An 11,876-nucleotide genomic window follows, 5' to 3' on the forward strand; every position below is an offset into this window, starting at 1 on the left:
AGTTGTTGAATGGTAAAATAAGGTAAATTAAATAAAACATCCTGGATCTGTTTCTTCGCTCTTCTTTATTTTTTATGTATCATAGAAGTAACGGACCGGGTTTCGGTATCAGTAGATATTGATATTTTAATGTAAAAAGTCAATTCTTGTATCGATTCTGAATGCATAAACTCAATTTTTGTTCAACTTTTCCCACATTATTTCAGTCGAAAATGTATTAAAAGTTTGTGAATTTGTGTTTTGGGTTTAAAACATAGTGAAAGGATTTCTATTGTAGACACCACAGGCCTTTTGCTCAAAATAAGTTGAAGAATCTCTGAGATGCAGAGTGAACCAGAAGTTGCTGAAAGTTTAATTTCAGTATATTGAAGCACTTCCAACAGAAACCGAACATCGAGTAGGTGACGGGGCTTTTTTGTGGCTCATTCACTCATAGCAAACTATAAGGGGCATGCTTAAAAATACCACGAGTAAAGCTGACAAAGAAAGATCACCACTCCAAAAGCTAAAGCAAATGATCAGAATTTTATTCAAGATTAACAAAACATTTTTTTGTTCATTAACTTGCATAGATTAATTGTTCACTTAAGTATGTGTTCAATTAAAAAAAATGTGCGAATTCTCTTCTTGTTTTTTTCCACAGTTCCTCGACCAATCATTCACCCTCTCTCCAGCCCCAGTAACATGTTCTGCGTTACCAGCCTGGACCCCGACACGCTGCCCTCGGTGGCCACGCTGCTCATGGACGTCATGTTCTACTCGGGCGGGTAAGAGTTCAGCACCGGGCCTCACATATGCCAATAACCGAGAGCCATCTGCCAGATCTATTAGACGATGATGATGATGATGATAATAATACACTCAGCTCGCTGTAGGGAATGCATTACACCAATACAGGAGAAAAAACACTGGAAACAAGATCAGCAATGTGTGTTTCTGGATTCCCACAGGTCATGGAACTCATGGAATATCATGGAATTTTAAAAGAGATTTAACAGACATTGAAAGTCAGGAAATTTCCTATTTTAAGCCTCGAAATATCAACAATATTATAATGTAGAGGTTTAATCATTTTAGAGATTACTTCCCATTTATCCAATGTAAATCACTACCACCACAAGTTTGGTGCTGTGACCTAATTTATTAGATCAGGGGTCACCCAGTCCTGTTTCTGGAGAGCTACCTTCCTGCAGAATTCAGTCGCAACCTTGAGCAATCAAACGTGTCTGTAGTTATCAAGTGCTGCTTCAGGTCTTACTTAAATGGTTCAGGTGTGTTTGATTTGGGTTGGAGCTGAATTCTGCAGGAAGGTAGATCTCCAGGAACAGGGTTGTGACCGCTGTATAAAGCCATGGTCACATTAGAGTTTGTTCTTGCAAAATAGCATAGTGAATTGCAAAACTTGCATTTCCAGTCTGCCACATTCGTTTGAATGGAAGTCTATGGGGTAAAAAAAAGTCCCGTGTGACCGCAGAAGAGGTCTGCATTTCCACGTCTGTACCCCGGGATGCGTCCAGATTTCAGCATGGGAATAAATTTCCATATAAAATGTGTTAGCTGTTGATAACTCTAATTTGAATGGGAGTATGTGCAATTTAAATGGAAGCGGGCGGTCTAACAATATAGCGCTCCCGAGTCCTGATATTATTCCGAAACAGCATATTTGTGATTTCCTCATTCTTATTGAGCACTGGTTCGGCCCACCCAGGACACCGCCACAGAGCGCCATCTGAATAGTTTCATTTTGAATGACATGCAAACGTGTGCGTCCTTGTGTTACTTTTAAAGTGTCATTTGCGCTGCGCTGAGCAGCGCATCCGGTGTGCTGACAGCCTCAGAAGACTAAAACCTCAGGTTTATATCAGCAGTTATGTATCATCTATTTAGCCCTACAATCCTTGCACAACCTGCAGTTTTATCTGTTGTTTCTCTCTTTTGATAGTAGATAGTCTGCTGTGTCGTAAGCCTATTGTTGCATTGCTGATCATGATTTTAAGGATCGATAGATCTGTCCTTCACAACATGCACAGCGATCTCAGATCAGTTCATTCAGACATTTTAATCTGATTCACTATATTGTTTGACAAACCAAATTAGCCAGAGATCAGTTATCAAGATTAAAAGACATACGAAGAACATACCCCTGGAGGTCCTTACAGGACGTTTGTAAACACTTGCTACAACGGGTTTGTGTGTCTCTCGGTCCCGCCCACACTCATCAGCGATACAAAGCAGAATAATCACAGAGCTTGTACTATGCGTCGTTACGATGTGTAGTTACATTTTTTGAGAGGTCAGTGTTAGTGTATAAATCAGATATCCCACACCTGGGGCCTCATGTACTAAGACTTGCGTGGAAATCATACTAAAACATTGCGTACGCACAAAGTTGTAAATGTGCGTACGCAGAAAAAAATTCAGATGTATGAAACACTGCGTACGCCGAATCTCACGCATATTCTTTTGTACATCTGAATGAACGTGAAACTGAGCGCAACATGCACGAGCACAAAACCCCTCCCTGCCTCCTCCCCCTTATGAATATGCAAATGACTCTACTTTGCCAAAACCCAACGAAAAAGCAATGGCAAAAGCAAGCAAGAAGAGAAACTTTGAACAGAATGTGAATTGTAGGTGCTCCTTTCAGAGGTAGACCGGAGAAAAGCGGTGTTATTTCCAAGTTTGTTCTCCGGAATTAACAACAAAAGAAAAGAATAGAGTGGGAGAGTTTAGCTGATGCGGTTAACACAGTTGGGTCTGAACATCGCACTGAGTGAATTAAAAAAGAAATAGTGTGGTTTATAGGTGTAAAATTTTGCAATACTCTCATCAGACTTGTGGCGCAGCTCGAAAAACGCATGTCAACATGTTTTGACACGTTCGAGCGTGAACTCGGTTCGAATCCAGCATCTGAAGAACTCTTTCTTCTTTTTGCCCCCGCTACATATCAGATTTTGCCAACTATTTATCAAGAGAAAGACAAGTAGGAATCATTAATAAGTGTGTGCATCATATTTTATTTGCACATTTATTGAATGGAAATGTTTCTGATTCACCCATGCAAATTCATCTTCAGATAGTGTATTTATAGCAATGTGCGTGCAGTAGATAGCTCAGATTACATTGGGAAAACAGGCGACCGCTGCAAATTGCGCTTTAATGTTTAGCTGGTCAACTGTATGGTATGGAAACCTTGTATACCTGCTAGATGAACCCGTCTCATACAGCTGCCATTGCAGGGCTCAGACACTTTGTAGAGAGGAATTTAACACAACTGCCTTTAGGAGTCGCCAATGGAAATAAAACAGACACGCACAAAAAATGTGCGTACGCCTGCCAGAAAGCTGCCGTGGAGCTGCGCACATTCCCACGTTCAGTTCATTGTTAGTAAATCCAAACGTGAGCGATTCTGAGCGTGAAATCTGGCGTACGCAAAGTTTTTGTGTGTACGCAGCGTTGAAACATGAGGCCCCTGATACGCAAATATAATGATGTTTAATATAAAGCAATGCAGATGCTGCGGAAATAATTGAAACATATGTTGAACATTTCTCTAGGCTTCTGCAGGAAATCTGTGCCTATAAAAAGCAAGTGTTTTAGGGTTACATTTGCTTGATTTTTGTTTTTAATTCAGGGATCGTAGAATCACAAAATTCCAGAGGGACTGCTCAACAAAACAACTGCCTGTTATTCATTTTTTTTTGTTTTATAGGTCATGGAGATGCAGGTTTTTAGTCGGGGAATCTGACATTTGGCTTGGAATGAGAACCCTGGTTCTCCTTCCTGCTAATCTTGTTTACTGCTCACACAGAGGCATCAGGCCAACTATTAAAGATCATACTCTTCTCCTACTCCTCCCTTTTTCACAGTTTCTTGCTAAAGTGTCAGCCGAGTGGAGCTCTAATGAAGCTTGTGTAATAAGAATCCCTGCTGTGCTTCATTACAGAGCAAAAGAGGCCGCAGGGCAGAGTGAGGATTCCGGACACATCCGCTTCTTCTCCTTCTCGCTGATCGAGGGCTACATCTCGCTAGTTATGGATGAGCAGACAACCCGGAGGTTAGACCACCCGACCAACACGCTATTAACGTCAACATGAAGACACAATTAACCCCATTTACTTTCCCAATACACACCCCTGCTGTTGTTTGTGTGTGTGATTCATCAGCGTATGTTATTATAGAGGGGTAAAGGGTTGTTTTTAATCTCTCATCAAATTATAATAACTAGCTAAATTGCACAAATGGCTTTCCTGTTTGACGTCAGCCACGATACTGTTTTCCAACTCATTTCCTCCAGCCACCTGTACCACATTTCAATTAGGGTATATTTAAAGCTAGGCTATTTTAGCGTTAAAATTTGTATCACAGTCGTTTTGCATAAACGTTGAAAACAAAATGTTCCTTGTCCTTTACGCTGTGTTTTTGAGAAGACTACAGACTCAGTACATTTACATCGATGCCAGTATTTTAGTTGGTGTACAATTAAGACAGCACTCTGATTAAGAGTCTACCATGTAAACAACAATTTTAATTACCTTAATCCTACTAAAGTCATAATCGTACTAAACAGAAATGAAGTTGAGACATGTGGAGTATGCCTATTTTAGTCGCATAATTGAAGTGCAGTACAGACATGTAAACACTGTGTTTTCAATAAAAGCAAAACTGTGCATATTATTATTACTATAAATTTATTACTGCCTTATAAATTTATTACTGCCAGTAACTTAGGCAGTAATGCAAAGTAGTAGTAAATAAGTGAACAAATAGCCTAAATGAAAGGAACAAGAGGGATCAAAATCAGTCACTAGGTCTAGTGCCCCTCCTATGGGATTAAAATGGCCCCTCAGTTATGATATCCTGGTTTCAGGGGCAGGTGAGAATATTTAGTTTCAATAAAAAAATATGTTTATTGAAGATGCATGACAGTTTGGTGGATTTAGAACAACATTACAGTCAGTAAACCATGATGGGTTGTCATGAAGTGGAGTGATTAACCTTAACCTTTGTGGATTGTTTCATTAGACTTACATTTTTAAGTCTGTTGTTTTGTTATCAGTGCATGTGATTTACATGTTGTTCTTTTATTTGTCAGGTTTCCAAACAACGTCCTCTTCACCAGCGCATCAGGAGAGCTTTGGAAAATGGTCCGCATCGGAGGACAACCATTAGGGTTCGGTGAGTTCAGCCTGAGCTGTTAATATGACGATGAAAATCCCAAGCACTTTCTTGGAAGTAGAGTTCGGGGTTGTTTCTTTAGGTCCAGAACTAGAACCCAGAACACATAAGCAAAGTGATTAAAAGCTAAACCATGGACCTTTTTTCTTGCTATATTTTCTTTTGTAATCTGTTGAGTACTGTATATGAACAATTATGCTGTTAAAAAAATAATAAAAAACTAAACCATAATCAGGACTAACCATGGTGGCACTTAAATTTAGTTTTCTGGTATAGCTTGAAGTTGAAGGTGTAGCAGATCATAAGACTCGTGGTTTGTAGGCATAGCTGTTTAAGAGTTCAGTACATGGAAATGACTGATAGCAGTTGAAGTCAGAATTATTAGCCCACTTGAATTATCAGACCGCTTGTTTATTTTTTCCTCAATTTCTGTTTAACGGAGAGAAAATTATTTCAACACATTTGTAAACATAATAGTTTTAATAACTCATCTCTAATAACTGATTTATTTTATCTTTGCCATGATGACAGTAAATAATATTTGACTAGATATTTTTCAAGACACTTCTATACAGCTTAAAGTGACATTTAAAGACTTAACTAGGTTAATTAGGTTAACTAGGCAGGTTAGGGTAATTAGGCAAGTTATTGTATAACGATGGTTTGTTTTGTAGATTATCGAGAAAAAAATATAGCTTAAAGGGGCTAATCATTTTATCCCTAAAATGATGTTTAAAAAATTAATAACTGCATCTAATCTAGCCGGAAAAAAAGAAATAAGACTTTCTTCAGAAAAAAAATATTATCAGACATACTGTGTGAACAATTTTCTTGCTCTGTTAAACATCGTTTGCAAAATATTAAAAAAAGAAGAAAAAAATTTGAAGGGGGCTAATAATTCTGACTTCAACTGTATATACACCGTTGTTTCCTTGTTCTCGTGTGCAAAATCCCAGTCAAAAAGAGGCCAACCAGAACAAGAAGCCCACTCTGACAATCCAAAAGAGATCATTCATATGCACACCCCAGACATTGTTTGATTAGCCAAGTCTGTAAATGAGATTACAGCAAAGATCATTTTCCCCTTATTTTTACGTTTATCTAAGCTTTTATAATACTTAGCATTTATGTGGGACTCTTATTTTGGAAATGAGACCATGATAATGCATTATAAAGCTCTCAGGTAACCAACCATCCTAATCTCATAACTGTTTATTGTCAAAACCCAGATTCTTTCTGTGTTACTGTATATTTTTTGTTAGGTTAACGCAGGGGTGTCAAACTGTGCACAGTTTAGTTCCAATCCTGATTAAGCACACCTGATCACAGTATTCTAGTCCTCCAGATTTGTTTAAAACCTACTGCAGGTAAGTGTGTTAAAGCAGGATTGGAACTAAACTGTGCAGACACCCCTGGATTAACGTATATATTGTGAAATGAAAGTATGTTTGTAATGAGGCTACACGCATGTAGATTGTTGAATATAAGAGTTTAATGCATCATGTCATACCACTCAGCTCATTTTTCTGGAGTACGCCAATAAAATCATTTGTTAATGCAGAGGGGGATATTAAAGTGATTGTTCACCCTAAAAAAATGAAAACACTGTCATCTACTCAACCTTGACTTGTTCCGAACCGGTTTTTAGTTTTTGTTTTTCCTGCTCTGGATGTCAGTGGTTACAGGCAGTCAACATTTTCAAAACATCTACTTCTGTGATTAAAAAGAAAACTGGTTTAGAACAAGTCAAAGATGAATGAATAAATAAGAACATAATCCTTACAACCATTACAAATATGGTCAAACCTGAGCTTTTCTATCTAGAGATTCATTCAACCTATAAATGAGCATATAAAACTGGAGAATTTGTGCACTTGCCTAACAGGCCTGTTGCCAGCCTGGTGAAAAGGGTGGTTTGTTTATGGTTATTTGCTGTTTAATTATGATGTTCAAATACTTCATTTAGGGACAATAATTATTGCAGATGGACATCAAAACCACAATATTTATGCAAGGCAAGTTTATTTATATAGCAGATTTTATACATTATGGTAATTCAAAGTCAAAGGAAATAAATAAAAAAATTCTTTAACATTTATTATTTATTTATTTAACAAACTTTAAAAATACTATTTTTATTACATCATATGTCATTAGCAAAAAAATTGTAGCCTATTGTCATTTATTAGGCAAATAAGAAACTGGCCAGCACATTCAACTATCCTCTGAATGTGGCCATTTGAATAGAGAAACAATTACAACAAGAGCTGCACCATATATAATTTCAGCTTTAATATCACAATGGAAATATTTGCAATACAATGACTGTGCAACGTTGAGTCTGTATTATAACTGATCACTTTGCAAGTGTTTTAAAAGCATTCAAGCTTAAGAAATGATACCATTTGTAACTTCGACAAATTAATAACTATTCATTTTATAGAACGGTTTATAAAACTAAAGGCTGATTTATACTTCTGCGTCAGACGCTGGCGTATGCTACGGCGCTGACGCATAGCCCTTCGCCGTGGCCGTCGGCGTTGCTGACGTGCACCTCAAAAAATGTAACTACACATCGCAACGACGCGTATCGCAAGCTCTGTGATTGGTCACCTTGGTCGTGCTGACGAGTCTGGGCGGGACCGAGAGCTGTGTGAATGGTGCGAGCCTGATGGAGCGATGGAGCGATTGTTTACAAGTGTGGAGTGCCGTGAAGGAGCTCCGGATGGAAAGTTTTGTTTTGTGTTTACCTCATAGTTAAAGTTGTTGCACGTCCACCGGTTCCTGCCTCAAAATGAGCGAGTTTGAGCCACTTGTACATCCCGGAAGTGTTCAGGAAAAGCAATACAGCAGCGAATAAACTCGGAAAATTTACCAACAGAGACAGCGCGCAGAAGTATAAATGCACTGCTACGCGCGTTGCATGCGCCGTGGGTTACGCCGGTCACTTGACGCAGATGTATAAACCAGGTTTAAGACTATGCAGTATTATTTTACATTTGACAATACGTTTGACTCAGTTTCAACTAGTGACATTGTATTCATATTGCAATATATATTGCAGAATAAAAGAACATGGCAGTGCTAGATTTTTCCAATATTGTGCAGCCCAAATTAAAACATAATAATTTAAAGCTTCACCATTTTTTCTAGCCTCTCTTGAAAAAAGTACATTTGAAAATAAATGGATAACGACAGCCTAATTAGTATTCAAATTAACTTTAATATGGGCCACTTTTTGTGCTTCACGCCTTTTCCTTGGTCAATAATTATTTCATGAATTTGGTCCAAGATTTAGAATAAAAGTTTCTTGTTTTTTTTTTTTTTTTTCGTATTTAGGGACATTTTATGCACTATTTTTTAGCTAATTAGTATCATAATCACAATTTTTAATTAACCAAAAATATTTCCTTAAGATTTAAAATAATGAAATGTGCAATAAAAACAAACAAAAAAAAACTTTTTTTAAAAAGACAATTTTATTACATCATATGTCATTAACACAAAATCATGGATAGGTCAGTAAAAGTTGACTTCATTGACGTCATATTCTGGGTGGTCTTGAAGCCTTCTATGGGTTATTTCCACAATTTATGATGGCATAGCAGTCAAAATACGACAAATGAGCTCATGTATGGGACAAATTGTGGACCTTTGACAGTGGGTCTTTTCAACCACCCGAACCTCCCTGACTAACACCCAAACTGCCTGCTTAAGCCACATACCTACCATATCGATACAAGAGAACAATTGAACTATGTTTCTTTCCAAAGATGTGAATTAAACCTGTGTGCAAAACTGGATTATAGTATAAGAGATGTGCAAATAAAGCAGCTTTTCCATCCAATGAGTCAAAGAGAACAAAATCATCACTTCCTGATTATCTGGCGCCAAATATCACCAGTAAAAAACTGAATTTGCTGCAGGAGAAGCTGCATCAATCTTTTCTTTATTTATTAAATAACTTGGGCCTCAGCAGACAATCCTGACACACAGTGAGCATTTGGTGGCTTTTGAAGGCCAATTCTGGAGGTCATTAATAATATAATAACACTAATACTGAAATGCTTAAGGACCAAAACAACATTCCAAATGTTTTATTATGTGCTCAGCATGTTGATTTGTTTATTCACGTGAGTTTTTTGATCACATGACCATTTTATAATCTGCATACTGGAATTTGTTCGGTTAAAGTGTTTCCATTGTGGTTTATGCACATCTTATCAAATAAAAGGTTATTCTATTCCATTATATACGATTCTTATTGCACAGTTTCCAAATTGATGTGCATCTTGGTGTTTCCATCATCAGATTTTTTTGTTTTTATGCGCATGTCCAAAATGTGCATAAAAATAGGTGGATGAAAACGTAGCTATTGAATCAATGCACTTACACTTGGGAAATAAACTAAATGAAAGCATGTGCATTTTAATTCCTAACAAAAGCTGTTTGTTTTCTAACAGATGAATGTGGCATTGTGGCTCAGATATCTGAACCGCTGGCGACCGCTGACATTCCAGCCTATTATATCAGTACCTTCAAGTTTGATCACGCTCTGGTGAGTTTCAGCGTACACATATGACCACCGCAGCTGACCCCTTCCAATATCTATCTTCTTTTGTAGTGTCATCTGGAGAATCTGATTCTATTTTTTTCTAACCATCTTGTGTTCACCCAGGTTCCTGAGGAAAACATCCAGAGCGTGATCGGAGCCTTGAGGACCAACGAGAGCACAGGACAGTGAAAAAGCATTCACGTCCCAGAAAAACATTTAGGTTTCTAATGTCAAAATTTCTTAAAGTGCCAAGAGCTTACCTGAGGACTGCTTCTGGGGGGTGGTGAAGGGAGATGGATCTGAAGGGGCGGGCTTTCTAGGCTTGCAGTCAGTATTGAGCAACATCACTTCCTGTCCATTTCCTGCAAACAAACGAAAATATCCCGAATCCACAGAGGGTGTGAATCCAGTGTTTGTTCTCTTCTTTCTTCTGCTCATCCACTCCTCCTCTGCAGCAGCACATCATTTTATCATGCAGGGCAACAGGGCCTGGACTTGACTAACCGTGATGTATTAGCGGCAGGTGCTCCTCCTAGAGGACGCAGAATGTACTCCAATGTTTCCCCCTCCTCACCCCCTCTCTTTTCCTTGCAGTGCCAAGACATGGAGCATAAACAGACTGCTTGTCTAAAACGGGATGTTTTTTGAGATGTGATTTGATGGTTCATGGGTTGTTTTTAGAAATTGTTTAGTCATAAGATCAGCCTCTGAACGAAGCTTGTCATGCTCATTTGGAAAGTTTCCCTCCTATTTTTTTGTTTCGTCTTACCTCAATCCTATATTCACTCTTCAATGCCAAGTGGTCATGAATTAGTTGTTTTGGCCTTCAAAGTACAATCAATGTTTTAGATATTTTCATTTCCGTTCACTTCAGACCAACTTGGCTGTGATTGTGCGCTGAGGATTCAGGTGAGGTGAAACTATCCTACACTTTGTTCAGGTTGTAGTCCACGGATCGTGCAGTTTACTGTATCATGTTTTTAAACGCTCATTGTTTTGTTTTTTTATTTCACCACTATTTGCTCTTTGAGTATTTGGTGAAGCTGTCTCGGAGGAGACCGTCGGGGGAATTGAGTTGGTTTGTTGAATGTTAGAGACTGGCGTCAGTTTAGGCCTTCAAGCTCCCCCTCGTCTGCACTTTATTTAAGGTCTATCCTACAGATCTTACTCTTCTGATGTGAATACCGGGGATGAGTATCGTCCTCTTTGAAGGACAGGACACTTGTTGCTTTTTACACAGGAATGGGTGTCTTATCATTTATTTTTTTTCCACAGGCTTTTTTTTTTTCTGTCAGCTCTGAAGCATATATTTATCAGTGTTAAGAAAGGGGTGATGTATTTGTTCTGACAATTAAAGAGGTGAAATGATGTATCTATTTTTTTCTGCTTAGTTTGTGTTTAGGTTTGAGTTTTAGTCTTTGTTATTTCCACTGTTGAACTGTTTTCTGCAATGTACAATGGGGGTTTACACCATGTGACTGCTAGAACATGTGCCAATTGCAAATTCATGAAGACATTTAGTGATTTTATAAATGATTTCTGACTGCATATGGAAGTGACTGATTTGAAGAATTTGTTTCATTAAGCTGAGTGATTTACGAGTTCGAGCAGTCCATTTTGGACTGCGTATCTGCAGCAGAACATGTTCTGTCAGACAGAGCTGTTGATGTTGAAAGTACTAAAAAATCGTACCGAGACCTGCTTGAAGAGGTGCTCTCGGTACGCTTTCAAACGACCCTGGAGTGGTTCGTTTATGGTAAATGTGATCCATACTAAAACAGACCCAACCACAAAAAGTACTGTGCCTTGTGGACTAATCCAGCTGCTGTAGTCTGATGTGCTGTGCATTCTGGGATATGGAGGAAAAATATTTGTTGACAGCGCTTTATCAACAGAAAGAGAGAGAGGGAAAACATTACCTGATGGATCGGTGGTAATACTTCTGCAAGATGACCATGTCACAGTTTAGCTAAAATTCACGCCTCCTGAAGTGACGTGCGATGCAAAACATTGTTTTCCAGCCCTCAGCTTTGCTTCCTTCTCGAAATGTATAGTCTGTCTAAAGTGATCTATGCAAACTATATAGTATACTATCCGCTTGTTAAGTGTGACTTCACGCGGAGCGGCTTCCGGGTCCAAGCAC

At 38.4% G+C, this 11,876-nt stretch overlaps 1 protein-coding gene and 1 long non-coding RNA gene across 6 annotated transcripts in view; both read left to right on the forward strand.

Annotated features, from left to right (window-relative positions):
• castor2 (cytosolic arginine sensor for mTORC1 subunit 2) overlaps positions 1 to 11,802 on the forward strand; it is a 42,000-nt gene extending 30,198 nt beyond the window's left edge. The window contains exons 5-9 of one of the 5 annotated variants that reach the window (XR_012405771.1): positions 644 to 767; positions 3,947 to 4,933; positions 4,986 to 5,178; positions 9,642 to 9,736; positions 9,857 to 11,281. Coding sequence is in view for 2 of the 5 variants with exons in the window: in NM_199780.2 (NP_956074.2) it covers positions 644 to 767; positions 3,947 to 4,057; positions 5,096 to 5,178; positions 9,642 to 9,736; positions 9,857 to 9,922 (479 nt within the window). In the remaining 3 variants the exon portion in view is untranslated. 5 annotated transcript variants of the gene reach the window in all.
• LOC141385647 (uncharacterized) lies at positions 6,813 to 9,426 on the forward strand. Its single transcript, XR_012406444.1, has 2 exons — positions 6,813 to 7,808; positions 7,912 to 9,426. It is a non-coding gene; the product is annotated as an uncharacterized lncRNA (long non-coding RNA).
• Positions 11,803 to 11,876: the final 74 nt, after the last annotated feature.

This window comes from Danio rerio, chromosome 5 (assembly GCF_049306965.1).
Source record: "Danio rerio strain Tuebingen ecotype United States chromosome 5, GRCz12tu, whole genome shotgun sequence".
Taxonomy (NCBI): Eukaryota; Metazoa; Chordata; class Actinopteri; order Cypriniformes; family Danionidae; genus Danio; species Danio rerio.